This window comes from Schistocerca serialis, chromosome 1, assembly GCF_023864345.2.
Source record: "Schistocerca serialis cubense isolate TAMUIC-IGC-003099 chromosome 1, iqSchSeri2.2, whole genome shotgun sequence".
NCBI lineage: Eukaryota > Metazoa > Arthropoda > Insecta > Orthoptera > Acrididae > Schistocerca > Schistocerca serialis.
In genome coordinates, this window is record NC_064638.1 from 746724034 (window position 1) to 746742750 (window position 18717).

The window sequence follows — 18717 nt, forward strand, 5'->3', positions numbered from 1 at the left end:
TCCTGTTTCTGATTTCATATGAGTGCACATCTGACCTGCTTTGATACATATGGGCATTCTGTTTGCCTTGCATAAGTGCTTTGAGTATGTATAAACCGGGGATTGTAAGTTTCTGTGCTCAATAAAGCATTGTCTGCAAGAAGTTAATTTGCTCAAACCAAACATACATCTAACAGCTTTCTTCTATCAGAGGAATACATCTTTTTACCCAGCAGAGTTTCCCCAAAGAATTCCATAATGCTTACCGACCAAGGTGGCATGGTAGTTGGCACACTGGACTTCCATACCGGAGGATTTAAGTTTTCTGCGAGTCCCCAAAACTGTTCCATGTAGAGGGCATTGCGAGCTACCTTCCCCATCCTTTTGTAATGCAAGCTTGTGCTACAGTTCTAATAACCTCGACGTCAGAGGTTCATTAAACTGTAACCTTCCTTCATTTTTTGTGAGAAACTTAATGTCTTATTGAATAGTAGGTTTTCATACATTTGATGATGCATGATGCTTTCAAAGACTTTGGCTAATGCTGGGACTAGTGAAATTGATCCATAGTTTACAGAGCCAGATTTGTTACCTTTCTTAAATATTGGTCTCACATCCGAGTGTTTGAGGGGATTATGACAAACACTTTCTGTGAGACATGAGTTCATAGAATATGTCTGCAAGATTCTAGCCAACTAATATTTAATCCATTGATAATATCAAAATTATGTTCTTAGGATTTTCAGAGAGGCTTTGTGAAACAAGGATTTTCAGAGGTGTTCTGCAATACAATTTTGCTACTGAAGGCTTCATACATTGAATGTTTTGAAAAAGTCTACTTATCTGTGGATTTGTACTTTTACCGATTTTGTAGGTGGTGTAATTCCTTAACTTTTTTGTATAGTCCCATCTTTGATTGTATTTTTTGGACCTTGCTTAACTATTCTGGTGAAATTAAGCCACATTTGCTTGTTTTTGTAGCATTTTGTACTGTGGTGGTCATTGTTTACAGTTACATGAATGTCACTGATCTCCGTGCGTATATTGGCATCCTTGAAGAGCTTGGATATAGGTTTTGCTGACAAATATATATTTTTATCATGGGTAGTTTTCTGAATTATCGGTTGTAGGTAATTTTGAGAGAGCTTTTAGAACAGGTTGAGGTGGAGTTTTGTCTACTCCCAGATTTATAAAAATGAAATTATTCACTGTTTTAGGAGATGCGGAAAAGATTCTCCTACTATTGTGGCTTTACTAAGGGTCATAAATACTAGTGAAATGCAGTGTCCTCTAAATTTTTCAGTTACTTCTGCAACTTATGCTAGTGGTGAGTAAGCAGATTAAGCTATAACTTTCTACCTATCCTTGATAATGACCTTGTCTAAACAATTTTTCATCAAAACTCAGCGTGTAGTACAATTTATGAAGGATTCTTCTTTAGTATTATAAATATGCCTCCTTCTGGCCCCATGCAGCATGTCTTCTCAGTGAACACTGCGATTTTCCCCAAAAATCTCATCACTATTGATTTTTGTTTTGAGTCAACATTTAGTACTAAGTATTGTGTGAACCCAGTTACACTGTGAAGAGCTTCAAACTTTTGTGAATGCTTCTACATTTGATAACTACTTCATTAACAGTTGCATACCAATGCTGTATGTTGTACTGGCCAACGCCAATGGGAGGGGTGAGTGACTGACCCCACAACCATCACACATTCTCTATCTAGGATAAATCACATTACTTATGTATTTCCATAATTTTGGCAGATTAGAAATGTTGATTATTATTACAGGGAAAGGGTTTCTGGGACATTTTTAGTAAAAAATAAATAGTTTTTTTACATTTATTTGTATTAATTTCACAATACTTTACAATATGAACTACTTCTTCTTTCTTGGTGTGTGCAGAGCAGATATACTTCCTACAAGAAGTGCAAGCCTTCCTGTACTTATGGTCTTTGATTCTGGCGCATAAGTAACAGCGTCATTCTTTTGGCAGATTATGCACAGGTGCACGTGTTACTTTCCGTCGCGGCTCCGTAACGTTGTTTCCTCTGCTCACAGTACCTTGATTTTGATTACACTCATACCCAAACGTTGATAATGCTGTAGTGTATTTTGAGTGTAGGCCTACAGCATTTTGAGCGCGTCTTTTCGTGTTGAGGTCACAAAGTTCATGAACAAAATCTTTCAAGTACTTCTTTCTTCCAGAACTCTTTGTCGGGTAATTCTTTGTCCATTCCTTGTGTGTATCTTGAAATACAACATATGAATTGTATGCTGCAATGTCACAACATATGAATTGTATGCTGCAATGTCAATCAAGTTGAAAAACACCGCCATTGGCCATCAACGCGTTGCTCGACGGCAGCTGTACGTTCTTACACACTTATCGAATGTATCCGCTCCTGACTTTGTACAATTGTAGAATAGGATTATGTCTGGCTTCTCTTACGTCACATTCATATCATGATGTTGGGTTGACAATACTGTAACAACCTTTCCTTTCTGAGGCACGTAACTGACTAAAGTCCGCCCCCGGTAACTGTGTGGTCAGCGCGACAGATTGTCAATCCAAAGGACCCGGGTTCGATTCCCGGCTGGGTCGGAGATTTTCTCTGCTCAGGGACTGGGTGTTGTGTTGTCCTAATCATCATCATTTCATTCTCATCGACGCGCAAGTCGCCGAAGTGGCGTCAAATCGAAAGACTTACACTAGGCGAGCAGTCTACCCGACGGGAGGCCCTCGTCACACGACATTTCATTTCATTTCAACTGACGAAAGTGGCATCACCACTAAAGGCAAATCGGATTGTTCCCAGTGTAGCTTTTTTTAGAGAAACGTCACTTTGAATAGTACCAACTGTAGTTATTTTCTCTTTAAAAAGATCAGAAGCAAGTGGAACGGTAGTGAACTTTCTGTCCATGATAACATTTCATCCAGATTGTTTCAAGTTAGACATTTCAGTCAATCTTCTAACTATTTTAGGGCCACTGTTGTGGTTCATCGTATTAGTGTGCTTTCCAGCGTAGGGATCCGCAACTTTGTATTTCGTATCTGAATCACATAACAGGTTCACGTCTATTCCATATTTTCCTGGTTTTGTTGGAATATATAGCCTGAATGGGCATCGCCCATGGAAGGCCACAAGTTCTTCATCCACTGTGACTGACTCACTAGGATTATAAAACTCAGGAAATTTACTATCATGTTTCATATATCCCTGATAGGAGCAAATTTGTCGGTTTGTTTTCTAGCTACTCGAGTTAGAGCATCATCAAAACGCAAGCACTTCAGTAAGAGCCTCAGTCTATACTCCGAAAATGAAGCTCGGTGCATCAGAAAGTTTTGTTTACTAAATATACGAGGGCTATCCACAAAGTACATTACGTTTTTGTTTGTGTCCGTTAGGGGCGGGGCTAGCGCGGCCATCTTGGTGTCATGGTATTCCGCTGCTCAGTCGGCATCCTGCCGTGCTAGTGAGAGGTTCATGCTGTACTCCGTTGAGTTACTGTGAAAGTTTGAAATGTCAGCATTAATTGAAAATGCCGCGAAGTGTGAAGTGCCTGCTGTAATAAGGTTTCTGACTGCAAAAAACTGTACACCGATAGAAATCTATCGGCAGCTTTGTGAAGTGTATGGGGACAACATAATCACTGAAGGTGGAGTGTGTCAATGGGTCATAAAATTTAAAAATGGCCGAACTAACATTCACGACGAAGAGCAAAGTGGAAGACCCAGCATAGTGACTGCCGAACTTGTCAAAAAAGTTGATGCCGCGGTCCGTGAAAACCATAATTTCACAATAACGGAACTCTGTGTGTTTTCCATAAATTTCACGAAGTTTGTTGCACAAAATCATTACCGAAAAGCTTGGTTACCATAAGTTTTGTGCAAGATGGATACCAAAAATCTTGACAGAGATTCACAAAAATCAGCGAATGGCTGCAGCGTTAACGTTTTTGGACGCTTACGAGAAAGATGGCGACTCATTACTCGATCGCATCGTTACTGGTGACGAAACGTGGGTTAAGCATGTGAACTGCGAGACAAAATTACAGTCAATGCAGTGGGGGCACACAAATTCCCCCCAAAAATCCAAGAAATGCATGCAGACAATGTCGGCAAGGAAGGTGATGGCGACTGTCTTTTGGGACAGAAAAGGTGTGATTTTTGTGGATTTCCTGGAAAGAGGCACTACAATAAACTCTCAAAAGTATTGCCAAACTCTGCACAACCTCAGAAGAGCAATACAAAACAAGTGCAGGGGAAAGTTGGGCTCAATGATCTTACTGATTCACGACAATGCCCGGGCCCACACAGCAAATGCCACTCGTGAAGTTCTCGAATCTTTTAAGTGGGAGTTGTTTCCTCACCCGCCGTACAGTCCCGACCTGGCACCGAGCGACTTCCACTTATTCCCAGCAATGAAGAAGTGGTTGGCTATGCAGCGTTTTGATAACGACGCACAGCTTCAAGAAGAGGTAACCACGTGGTTGGAGGCGCAGGCGGCCAAATTTTACGACGAAGGGATTTTCAAGCTCGTCCATCGCTATGATAAGTGCCTTAATTTAAATGGCAACTATGTAGAAAAGTAGTATTTAAGTGTGGCTTTCATCTGTATATAATAAAAAAAATTCCAATACTTTATTTATTTTTAATTCCAAAATGTAATGTACGAGGGCAGTTCAATAAGTAATGCAACACATTTTTTTTCTGAAACAGGGTTTGTTTTATTCAGCATTGAAATACACCAGGTTATTCCCCAATCTTTTAGCTACACAACACTATTTTTCAACGTAATCTCCATTCAATGCTACGGCCTTACACCACCTTGAAATGAGGGCCTGTATGCCTGCATGGTACCATTCCACTGGTCGATGTCAGAGTCAACGTCGTACTGCATCAATAACTTCATCATCATCCACGTAGTGCCTCCCACGGATTGCGTCCTTCATTGGGCCAAACATATGGAAATCCGACGGTGCGAGATCGGGGCTGTAGGGTGCATGAGGAAGAACAGTCCACTGAAGTTTTGTGAGCTCCTCTCGGGTGTGAAGACTTGTGTGAAGTCTTGCGTTGTCATGAAGAAGGAGAAGTTCGTTCAGATTTTTGTGCCTACGAACACGCTGAAGACGTTTCTTCAGTTTCTGAAGAGTAGCACAATACACTTCAGAGTTGATCGTTTGACCATGGGGAAGGACATCGAACAGAATAACCCCTTCAGCGTCCCAGAAGACTGTAACCATGACTTTATCGGCTGAGGATATGGCTTTAAACTTTTTCTTGGTAGGGGAGTGGGTGTGGCATCAGGTACGAAGTGATGAACCCATGTTTCATCGCCTGTAACAATCTATGACAAGAAATTGTCACCCTCAGCCACATGACGAGCAAGCAATTCCGCACAGATGGTTCTCCTTTGCTCTTTATGGTGTTCGGTTAGACAACAAGGGACCCAGCGGGAACAAACCTTTGAATATCCCAACTGGTGAACAATTGTGACAGCACTACCAACAGAGATGTCAAGTTGAGCACTGAGTTGTTTGATGGTGATCCGTCAATCATCTCGAACGAGTGTGTTCGCACGCTCCGCCATTGCAGGAGTCACAGCTGTGCACGGCCGGCCCGCACGCGGGAGATCAGACAGTCTTGCTTGACCTTGCAGCGATGATGACACACACTTTGCCCAACGACTCACCGTGCTTTTGTCCATTGCCAGATCACCGTAGACATTCTGCAAGCGCCTATGAATATCTGAGATGCCCTGGTTTTCCGCCAAAAGAAACTCGATCACTGCCCGTTGTTTGCAACGCACATCCGTTACAAACGCCATTTTAACAGCTCCGTACAGCGCTGCCACCTGTCGGAAGTCAATGAAACTATATGAGACGAAGCGGGAATGTTTGAAAATATTCCACAAGAAATTTCCGGTTTTTTCAACCAAAATTGGCCGAGAAAAAAAAAGTGTTGCATTACTTATTGAACTGCCCTCGTACTTTGTGGATAGCCCTCGTATCACGTAAACTGTCCTTGTTCTGTCTATGGACTCCACAGTTCAATAGAATTCCAATTGCTGACACCATTTCTTCCCTTTCAAATGCTTTCGAATTTTTTATGAAAATATCTTCAGATGATTCCCTAAGATTTCCAAGCTTTTGATTGGTACACATCAAAATGTTATCCAGGATGTTATCATCGAAGTACATGAGAAAAGCTTTACCTGGTGTATCAGCTTTTATCTCTGGCTTAGTTCCCTTTGGGGTTCTCATTACGTTAGCAATTGCATTACCGGCTACCAGGTTCCACCATGACAGTTCTAGAATCATTCAAAGGGAATTTACACTCTGTATCGCAGAAGTACCCGGATCATGCTATATTAGTCGGAGGCGACTTCAACGTACCTAGTATAGACTGGGATGTCTATGGATTCATTACAGGTGGTACAGACAAGCTGTCGTGTGAATTACTTTTGAACACATTATCCGAAAACTGTCTTGAGCAGCTAAATCGACAGTCAACACGGAATGGAAATATTTTAGATCTGGTAGCCTCGAACAGAACAGACCTCATCGACAGTGTCAATGCTGAGACAGGGATTAATGATCATGATGTTGTCATTACTACTATGGTTACGAAAGTTAAAAAGTCGGGTCAAGAAGGCTAGGAGAGTATTCTTACTAGGAAGAGCAGATAAGCAGTTGTTAGCATCTCACTTAGTAAATGAACCGACTTCATTTGCTTCTGGTACGATGGACGTGGAAGAATTATGGGCAAATTTTAAACACATTGTAAATCACGCATTGGAGAAGTATGTGCCAAAAAGGGGGTTACAGATGGAAAAGACCCAGCGTGGTTTAACAGCGCAATTCGGAGAATGCTCAGGAAGCAAAGGCAGTTGCTCTTGTGGTACAAGAAAGATCGGGACAATGAGGACAGGCAAAAGTTAGTAGAGATTCGTGCTGGTGTAAAAAGAGCAATGCGTGAAACATACAACCACTACCACCGTCATACCTTAGCAAAAGATCTTGCTGAAAACCCAAGGAAACTTGGTCTCACGTAAAATCGGTAAGCGGGTCGAAGGCTTCCATCCAGTCACTCACTGATCAGTCTGGCCTGGCAACGGAATACAGCAAAACGAAAGCTGAAATTTTAAATTTAGCATTTGAGAAATCTTTCATGCAGGAGGATCGTACAAACATACCGCCATTTGAGTCTCGTACAGATTCCCGTATGGAGACCATAGTGATAGACATCCCTGGGGTTGTGAAGCAGCTGAATGGGTTGAAAATAAATAAATCGCCAGGTCCTGATGGGATTCCAATTAGGTTTTACAGAGAGTACTCTACTGCTTTGGCTCTTTACTTAGCTTACATTTATCGCAAATCTCTTGCCCAATGTAAAATCCCGAGCGAATGGAAAAAAGCGCAGGTGACGCCTGTATATAAGAGGGATAGGAGGACAGATCCTCAAAATTACAGACCAATATCCTTAACATCGGTTCGTTGCAGGATTCTCGAATATATTCTCAGTTCGAATATAATGAATTTCCTTGAGACAGAGAAGTCGCTGTCCATGAATCAGCACGGCTTTAGAAAGCATCGCTCCTGTGAAACGCAACTCTCCCTTTTTTCACGTGATATCTTGCGAACCATGGATGAAGTGTATCAGACAGATGCTATATTCCTTGACTTCCGGAAAGCGTTTGACTCGGTGCCTCCCAGCAGACTCCTAACTAAGGTACGAGCATATGGGATTGGTTCCCAAATACGTGAGTGGCTCGAAGACTTCTTAAGTAATAGAACCCAGTACATTGTCCTCGATGGTAAGTGTTCATCGGAGGTGAGGGTATCATCTGGAGTGCCCCAGGGAAGTGTGGTAGGTCGGCTGTTGTTTTCTATCTACATAAATGATCTTTTGGATAGGGTGGATAGCAATGTGTGGCTGTTTGCTGATGATGCTGTGGTGTACGGGAAGGTGTCATTGTTGAGTGACTGTAGGAGGATACAAGATGACATGGAAAGGATTTTTGGTTGGTGTAAAGAATGGCAGCTAACTCTAAATGTAGATAAATATAAATTAATGCAGATGAATGTTTGAATACTCCATTAGTAGTGTAGCGCTTGACACAGTCACGTCGATTAAATATTTGGGCGTAACATTGCAGAGCGATATGAAGTGGGACAAGCATGTAATGGCAGTTATGGGGAAGGCGGAAAGTCGTCTTCGGTTCATTGGTAGAATTTTGGGAAGATGTGGTTCATCTGTAAAGGAGACTGCTTATAAAACACTAATACGAGCTATTCTGGAGTACTGCTTGAGCGTTTGGGATCCCCTATCAGGTCGGATTGAGGGAGGACATAGAAGCAATTCAGAGGCAGGCTGCTAGATTTGTTACTTGTAGGTTTGATCATCACACGAGTGTTATGGAACTGCTTCAGGAACTCGGGTGGGAGTCTCTGGAGGGAAGGAGGCATTCTTTTCGTGAATCGCTACTGAGGGAATTTAGAGAACCAGTATTTGAGCCTGACTGCAGTACAATTTTACTGCCGCCAACTTATATTCGTGGAAAGTCCACAAAGATAAGATAAGAGAGATTAGGGCTCGTACAGAGGCATATAGGCAGTCATTTTTCCCTCGTTCTGTTTGGGAGTTGAACAGGGAGAGAAGATGCTAGTTGTGGTATGAGGTACCCTCCGCCATGCACCATATTGTGGATTGCGGAGTATGTATGTAGATGTAGATGTAGACCTCCTCCTTTGATTTACGTAAGGGCTTCTCTTCCATATCATACTTGACGGAGCCACCGTGTCTTCTTCAGGTTGATCAATTTGTGATTTCGGCCTGGGTCGTCTTCTTGTTGGTTGAATATCTATAAAAATTTGAAAATAGATCCGAACACTAACAAATTAAGCACTCTACCGAGACACACATCCTAATACACTCCAAAATATCTGTAAAAAGTAATCAAAATCAATACTTACCCTGTTCACTTTCATCCGACTCACAGCTGTCAGAAAATACTTGATCTGGAATTTCCATGACTACATCTTCAGTTTGACTGCTTGAGCTTTCGGATAGTTCACCACTAAATTCATTGTCTGAACTCTCAAACAAGTTTCTAGTTTTGTCATCTGTCAGTTTCATCTTCTTGTACATTCTGTCAAATGCCACAAAGATATTACCTTCCACTCACCACACTGTTTACCGGTTGACTACGAGTGGTGATTGTTGACCTGCTACACCTTCAGTTATAACAATCACTATAACTCAACAATGAGTGTAAACCAAAAGCTGTTCTTATTGTCGATTGTAGCAATTATAATTACGATAAATGTCATGTATTTATTAAATAAACTACTGAACACAACAAGAGTTTTAGCCTAAAAACTTCGTTGGGGTCAGTTACTGCCCCCCCCCCCCCACCCCCTCCCCCAATTGGTATGCAACTGTTAATATTATCATCTGAAAGGTGGATTTTTTGTATTTGATTACATTTGCAAAATTGATTTTTTAATAATTATATGTAAAAGAATTGTAAACAAATAAAATATATCAATAAGTGTGTCAGATGATCATGATCCTAAAAACTGGCTATTTGGATATAATTTGCCATCATTTGTTGTATACTCTGAAACTCATTCTTCCTTTTTAATTCCTTCATTAACTCATGTGTAGACAATTTCCAATGTATAGATGTGATCAGGACATATACAATTTCAATTATAATACCCAGTACCATCCAAGATTTTCTTAACATAAGCTGGATAAATTAAAAACATGTTTATATATATTTGACATTGTGTCATCTGTTGGGGGAAGTATAAATTACATTTTATTCTGGGGAATGAGGTTCACCAGGATAACTTGTAAATCTTACTATTGACCAATTATTACAGATCTGTGCTGTCATCATCAGATCTTGTAACGTCTTTTTATAAAAAGATTTACCGACGATCTTGGCGAACATGGTTTTTAAAAATAATTGAACTATTCAGATTGCCCCCAACAGTTGATGCAATGACCAACTTACACAACATTACACCTAGTCAGGCCATTGGTGATTTCCACATGCTGTTGTTAAAAATGTTACAAGATTCAATGACAAATGCACTGATCTGCAAAATCTGGTCAATAAAAAGATTTACAAGCAATCTTGCCAAACCTGGTCTTTAAGAATAATATTAAACCTTGCTTACTCACACATTGATATCTGTATGAATTCACAAACTCAACTTCACATTCTCACAATTATTCACCCTCACCATTTCACTTTCACAATGTTACCACATACTAACTAATATTTGCTGTCTTACACTCTGACAGCCTTACTTTGTAGTATCATGCCTGTCAAAGGTATCAGGATAAACAAAAAAAGAACAAGCAGCAGCATCATCCTTGTATAATGATAAGGTACATACATTGTATATTTATGATTACTGGTTTATAGTTATGTAACTGTCTTATTAATTTCATTTTTGAAGGGGGTCCTCTCAACTGTTTAGCTTCTAGTTATTCTTTTAGGCTATATAGAGAGGAAGAGACTAAATACCCTCAGAATTTATTTATAAATACAGATGTGTTTTCAACGCATTTGATTCTGAGAGGCAATTTGTTGTATAAAATGTGCCTGACACGGGATCTTTAAGGGTTAATTTATGCCACTTCTTGTGTAGATAATAATTGTCTGTTTTGCACATTGTAATCCTGTATGTCACTAGTTTACTGAGCAGCTCTATTTGCTTTCAAATGCGTAATTGTTGCAAATATACATAGTAAGGGACAATCTTCAACAGGCTGATATATCTATTCAGAGGAAAAAGAATGTTCAAATATGCTTTATTATAATTTTAGATGGTAGGGTGGTCACAGTGTTGAGTACAGTACAATTGTGGTGTAAATCATAATGTTACAGATAGTTTGGGCCTTTGAGCAACTATTGAAGTGTTGTACTCAGTATCTCTCCCATCTTGTTCTTGGCTGGACATCAAGACAAATTCCTGCATTCTGTTGGATTAGTGAAAGGGAGCTTCTGCACAATAGTATCTATTCTGTGGTTTTAGTCCTGACACTATTCAGTAAATGAATGAAAATTTTGATCCAAGTGGGATAAAGAATCACCATATGAACAGTGTACTTTCTGTGGAATGTATTTAGTTAGAACCCTCAGTGAAACTGCAATTTGTAATTGAAATGACTTTGTAACTTCAGAAAGGAAACCTTCCACAGGTGATTTACTTATGTTTTGATAATATTTTTGAGTTTGACGTATAGATGTAAGACACTGAACAAACCTTGACTTATCACTGTTTGTTTTATGAGACAGGAAGGAAAACCAACACCTCCTGACACAATTTATGCTTGTCGTGTAGTGTAAATATGCATGTCTGTTTCATTGTACATAATTAAGACAGCACCATCTTTTGTTTTTAGGGGAATAACAATGTTGCGAAATTCTCCAAGAATTAGAACACATCCAAAAAAGCGGAAGCATGAGGATGATGGTGAGAACAGGCGTGAAAGGAAAGTGAGAAGAGAAAAAAAACATTCAGAAAATGTGATACCCTTACAGTCACTGAAAGAAGAAGAACGAAGGTTTGTTATTTTATCAAATTAAGTAAAAGTGAAATAATCATTGTTACTCTTTTTCCTGTGTAAAGTGCTTTCATTGTCTCCAGAAATGTAATTAAATATATTTATTTTTCACTTGAGTTTACTGGAGTTTCTTATGTTGAGAGAAAATCATTTATTTTGACAATGTGGAGGAGGGGGGGGGGGGTGCCATCTGACCTATAATCTAACAGTAAAATAATTTTGAATGCCAATATCTACATACAAAATAAGTTGGTTTTTGTGTTAACATAGTGTCTAGTAGGCTTGCAGCAATATCTGTTATGCATAGATGTACATTTCTTGGAACAGAGCGTGACTAACATTTAAACTCACGAGCATTTGAGTTAAAGGTATCTCTGTTGGACAGAAACCTTCTTGCTATTTGCATATTGTGATCAAGTTAGCATGGTGCCCAATATCGACACATTTCATTGTGGCCAAATCCCAGATGCCAAATGTGTGGGAAACTTCATCTCCGAAGTTGTGCAGGCACTTTTAGAATCCAGCATGTCAAGGCTTTGAATACATGCCACCGCCATAGTCACCTGCTTTGGGCTATTATTTGTTGGTAACAGGATCACAATCAACTTTTGTCTGTTGTATCAGTGATAGACCAGCCACATTGCAGCAAATCCAATTCAGTATAGTAATAACCAATGAGGACCTATACCTTCCGAACCACCTCATAGATATTGAGTACAGAAACCACCATTTCCTGAAGTTGGTATTCTCCCAGCGTGTTTCAGGGCACGGAGATAGCACAGATGCAGAAATATTGCCCCACCTTTGGATCTTAAAAGTTATTGCCTAGACTGGTGAGACAAGCTGTGTGGTTGTACGTACAGTCTGTGGCGTAAAGTGCCTGTCCTGCGGCCATAGAGACTAAGTCTGAATTGACATGTTGAATAATTGGGTCTTCTGCGCTGGTTGTTCGTGTCATTTTCGCACGATATTTCGATGCCATGACTTGCTGTCTTCTTCACATGCCCCTGAGTCAAGTCCGAATTGTTCACTTAAGGTACCAACAAAGCTGTCTTCCCCTCAGAATCCTGAGACCAGCCATCTGCATGAACTGGCAACACAGTAGCAAGCTAAAGTCTGTACAGAAACTGTTGACTTCTATTCGAGCTGTTTTGGTGCTGAATTTGCTTGTTGTCTAATGATTAACAGCACACTCTGTAAACAAGAGGCTGAGAGTTTGAACCCCTCTTTCCTTAATTTTTTAACCGCATTTCATCTTTTTGCTACAAGTATTAGTCAGATAGAAGCTCAGAGATAATTTACATCATTGTCTAAGTTGCCAATTACTGCAAAACTTCCAGAAATATTTCCACAAAAGAGCTTATGGCTGTCTGTCCAGATGAGAACAATTTTTGTGCCAGAGTTTCCTCTGGAGGGAGCAGACGCTAGCTGGCAGCCATCAGCTACCTGACACTACTCAGCATCCATCCAGGCGATAAAGACATTTTACACCTTTTGCCTACAATCTACAGTGCAACGTTACTGTACCCAATTATTAGCAAATGCAATGACTATGACCATTTAACTTTCATGCAAAATTTGCATTCAGTGGACAAGGTTTGCAAGTTGAACGTAGAGGTATTCCATAACCTAATTCACAGCAACAGAAATGAAAAGTGTGGCCAGATCTACGTTTTTACTTGAAAATCACTAGCTAAATAAACTATGTTCTGTGATACGAAAATCATTGTGCTGGAGGATGTGAATGGGAAATATGCCCACCTGACTGGTTGTGATGGGACAACCGACTGTTTTCGACAACCAACTATTAAGAGTACTGTTTTTTCCTTCAGTTGGTTTTTTTCCATTGAATGAAACAACCAAATGAAACTGGTCTCTGCAGCCGTGTCAGCTATATGAATGTTTTCACTCACTCACTGGGTTTATGTGGCTTCACTCAATGTGAGACAACTGATTAAAACAACTTTCCTTCGGCTGTGGCTGTTATATGAAAGTTTTCACTCACCATATTTGATTGGTTTCATTCAATGCAAGACAACCGACTGAGACAATTATGTTTCGGTTATATAAATGTTTGCACTCAGTCTTTGGGTTTGAGTGATTTCACTTCCATACTTTTTTGCCATTTTCCATGGGGGTCATTGGGGGCAGGCACAAGGTGGTGCTGCCACTTATAGCCTTCTCCTGTTACTGGTAGGGCCAAGGGTGCAGCCAGCGGTGGCTGGTGCGAGTACAGGTCCAACGAGTGCAGCACTACTAGGACCTGCACTAGTGGTGGCTGGCCAGCTCCTCGCTCTGGCTGCTACCCTGGCCTGATAGCAGCAGGACAGTGACGTGGAGTCTGTGGGACACTCAGATACAACTAAAAAGACTGGTTGGTTTCACTTGAAAAGAAAGAAAGAAAGAAAGGAGGAATGAATAACTCAGTCAGAACACTAAACACCACAGGATTGTGTCAACTATTTTCATTCAGTTGCTCCCAGTTACTGGTTTGACTCAAAAGAAATGAATGTATAATAATACAACTGGTACACATAAAGCTACAACTGCCTGATTTGTTTGTTTCCATTTGGTTGCTCCTATAGACTGATTTCACTGAAAAGAACGAATGAATAATTCAAGCAATATATAAAGTTACAACCAAATGAGGCGATTGTTATCCAACAACTGATTGAATTGGTTGTTATCCGTCAACTGATTGAATCGATTGTTTTCATTTGATTATTCCCTGCACTATTACAGGAACACACATTGCTAAAATAACTAACAATGACAGGACAGAACATAGCCCTTTGAATTTGTCGTGTTAGCAGAATGTATCCATAATGCTATTTTTAGATGGAACTTCATGCAGGTGTCACAAGCAGTCATAGACTGGAAGATCAGGGCAACAGATTTACAAAGCTGTTTTTAAATAGCACACATAACAAAAATCGCCCTGGGCAGTAGTTTACTGCTGCATATGTTGCTGTCCTCTGATCACGAATGAGAAGAGACCCAATAGTCAGTGTAGATGTTCAGCTAAATAGTGATGCTTTTCTCGACTGCAAAAAGCTACTCGGACTTTCAAATGAAATATATGAACCAGTAGTGATCGTAAGCATTGCAGGTGGTCAAGGGCAACTTTGAATTACTTGTCATTACAAGTTTACACAACTTGTCTCTAAAGGAATGGGTACAGGAACTATCGAACCAGTCCAAAAAAGACAGCTTAGTGCCATTGTCGTTGACTTGTTTTTTGTTACGTTAAAGGAAATGCATTGGAAAAAGTTACTATTGAACTGCCCATAGGATCTGGCCTGACTGAGGAACAACATCTATGAGCATTAGCTGTTCTGTGCTAATTTTTATTGCTTTCAAATTCAGAGTGGAGAGAAGACAGATCAAACAGCTCTTGGTAAGACACCATATCAGCACTGGGGACCATCCACCAATCAGCCAGCTCTCATATAGGGTGTTGCCAACTGGACTGCAGGTAATTGGAGAGGAAGTGGAGAAGATGCTGAAAGATAATATCATTGAACCTCCACAGAGTTCTTGGTCCTCTCCTGTGGTCCTTGTCAAGGAGGAGGATGACACGGGCATTCTAGGGACAAACTGATTTGAACTTTAAATGGACGGCGTATCTTTCCTATCCAGATGATGGCGTTGTTATTTTGAAGACAAGTTCAGAACAATTAGACCTTCTGACAAATGTGTTTAAGGTTGTTCAAGGCTGAAAGTCTCTGCATGAATCCAAAATAGTGGGTCTTCGCCACTCAGGAAATATAAATCATGGGGATCTAGTGAATTTTGATGCAGATCTCTATCCAGAGGTAAAAAAGAAATCACAGATTTTCAACCCCTCAGCACAGTTATGATGTGAGAAGATTTTTCAGAATGTACTCATAATTTTGGTGATTCATGAAGTACTTCTGTGCCAGGGCACATCCCATACAAGAACTGCAGGGAGCTGCCAATTTCCTTGGAACAATGTGCAAGAAAGATCTTTTCTTGTCCTTAAGGAAGTACCAAAATCTCAGCTTCAAGCCTTGTATGATAAGAATCATAGATCACATAACTAATGATGAAGTATTGAATAGGATTGGGGAGAAGAGAAGTTTGTGGCACAACTTGACCAGAAGAAGGGATCGGTTGGTAGGACATGTTCTGAGGCATCAAGGGATCACCAATTTAGTATTGGAGGGCAGCGTGGCGGGTAAAAATCATAGGGGGAGACCAAGAGATGAATACACTAAGCAGATTCAGAAGGATGTAGGTTGCAGTAGGTACTGGGAGATGAAGAAGCTTGGCACAGGATAGAGTAGCATGGAGAGCTGCATCAAACCAGTCTCAGGACTGAAGACCACAACAACAACAACATGATAAGAATGCTGAGAGAGAACTTCGCACCAATGTTATTGAATATGGGATATGTGCAGTTCTAGTACAAATTCGTGCAGGTGCTGAAAAAGTGATAGCTTAAGCTTTCAGAGTACTCTCCAAGTTAGCGATGAACTACACTACAACCAAGAATTTGTGCCTTGCAGTTGCTTGGACCATCCATAAGTTCTAAGTTCCAGCTGTATTTGTACAACCATACTCTATGCTAGGTGACAAGCCTGAAGGATCCATCGGGTTGACTGTTGAGCTGAGCACTGAGCCTTCATGAGTAGAATGTCACCGCAGTATACAAAAGTGAATGCAAACACAAGAACACAGGCTACCTTTCAAGGACTAATTTGGCAAAACACAGCATTGTGGATGAAATCTCAGCCCTTACTGCATTGACTGATATTGCTGCTGAACAGAGGGAAAATACAGCATTGCTGAAAACCATAGAAGCCTTGAAGGAGGAGGAATTGCCAAAAGAAGCATTTCAATTAATAAACTAGACATTGTACGAGGTTTGTAAATAAAGTAATGAAGCTGATAGCATAATGTTTGTTCTGGCAATGCTGCTGAAGCTGGACTTGGAGGGGAGTCAGGTGGACATGTGAGATGCCATCAGCGTGTAGTGGCATACTGGTTGTGTGTAGCAAATTTTTGGTGAAGAAGGATTTGCTTGTGTGTTCCGACAATGAGTGATGTGAATTTCAAGCAACAGTGTTCAATTATATTTTGCTTTGGATTTGAACGCAGTGCAACAAAAATGGTCACAAAATTTCAGTGGGCCTACAGAGATAGTGTTTTGTCAAGGACCTAGGTATTTCTGTGGTTTAAGGCATTTGCAGATGAAGATGAACCCCACAGTGGAAGGCTTTCAGTCTCGGTAGTGATGCAAATATCAACCAAGTCCGGGATCATGTTCATGCAGATCTTCATTTGACAGTCGGAAGGCTGGTGCAGAGTTGAATTTGTGTCCTGCTTCTCTTCATTAGAAACCAGTCGTCAAAAAGAAGTGGATGTAGTATCACTACGATGCTCCTTGTCACACAGTGATATCAGTAAACCATTTTTTGGCCAGTAAAAGCATTCCTATGGCTCCTCAGGCTTCGTATTCTGTCCTTGTGACATTTTTCTCTTTCTGAGATTGAACATGCACTTCTGAGATGTTGCTTTGGGGCTCTAGACAACATTCAAATGGCTGTAACTGACCAGCTCGAGGTTATTTCAGGATCGGAGTTCCAGAATTGTTATGAGTAGTGGAAGAAAAGTCTCCAGTGCCATGTGACTTCTCAAGCAAAGTACTTTGAAGGGGGAAATGTTGAATTATAATGTTATTGGTATCATACGGGTGGGGAAAAAAATCACTCTCATTACATTATTTATACATACCATATGAGGCTAACTATGATCGAGTGTGGTGGAAATGGAGCTAGACAGAATAACACAAAGGCATCATTGGCCAGATCTCTATTGATCAGTTAGACAGTATGTGAGCCACTGTAAGGAATACCAGCATAGGAAGCATATGTCATAATTACCTATGTGGCATCTAGTACCGTATCCACCTTGTGTCATTCCACCAAATTGCAATCGACCTCTTGGGAAGGTTCTCAAAGTTGACAAACTACTTTACTTGCTTTGGCGGCACCAGAGCTGTGCCAACTACCAAAGCTCTGGAAATTGCAAGGTTACTTGTAGAAGACATTGTTTTTAAGCAAGAGCAGGCTGTGTAGTGATTTCAGATCTTGGAAGTCTTACCCTCTCGAAACTAGTATCACATAAGACATTGGGAGATACGCCCCCTTCGGTGTGCGCTGATGTTGAACAAAGGGATTGAGACACAGTACTGCCCATCTGACATTTGCATACAACAAAGCGAAGCAAGATACTGCAAGCTTCGCCCTGTTTTTTCTGCTCCATAGTGAAATGTTATTCGGAAGTCTTGACTAGAATCTGTAAGCGCAATCATGTTACGTGAATTTAGCATAATAAAATCCGTAACTGGTAGAAATGCCAGAAGTTTCAAGGACTGCTTCAATTGAGTTATGCCAATCTTCTCAATACTGAATCTGCGTTGTTGAGTGTCTGATGATCATTATTATTTCCTTTCCGTTCTGTATAATAGGACTAAGTCTATTTGAAATAAAAACTGTGGCGATATAGTTCATTTTATAAGCTCATTTAGTCCACTAGTCCCTTGAGATTGAGTGCAAGTTGGTGTCTTGGCTTCCAATATGGCTGGCTGACGGTACCAATTGATAATTACATTTTAGCCTATTTACGCATATTATAAATAGAGAATAATATTTATGATAAAAACAGATCAGATGTTGATTATTTTCATGAACAAATTCTGTACTTATGTAGTGAGCATTATTTACGGAAATAGCATTTCTTGGTATCTGCGTTTACTAGTATGGGTAATTGGAACCTGATATTTGTTTTGAAACTTGGTCGACAAATATACATTTTAAAGCTCTAGTTTTCCTCAGAACATGACTTTTTAATTATTGTGTATTGAATTAAGAGTAAAAATCTGAACAGAATTCTGATTATGATTACAGATCAGGTGTGCTCTGAATTTCCGAATTACATCACAATTTAAATATTTCATATTCTGATAACAACAAGCTTGGCAAGAAATAAAATGCATTCTGGATACTCCTCCTCCTCCTCCTCCAAAGTTTCTTGATGACCTATAAATTCCTAAAAAAGTAGTTAGGCCACTCCAAACCAAGTGGTCTAATCTCGGACAAGTTCCCAGTGACCATCGCG

General features: G+C 40.3%; 1 protein-coding gene across 1 annotated transcript in view; it reads left to right on the forward strand.

The window, feature by feature from the left end:
• LOC126428695 (U3 small nucleolar RNA-associated protein 18 homolog) overlaps window positions 1-18717 on the forward strand; it is an 88176-nt gene that overhangs the window by 16448 nt on the left and 53011 nt on the right. The window contains exon 3 of the mRNA XM_050090414.1: window positions 11413-11574. Within this exon, the coding sequence (XP_049946371.1) occupies window positions 11413-11574 (162 nt within the window). The remainder of the gene's footprint in view (window positions 1-11412; window positions 11575-18717) is intronic.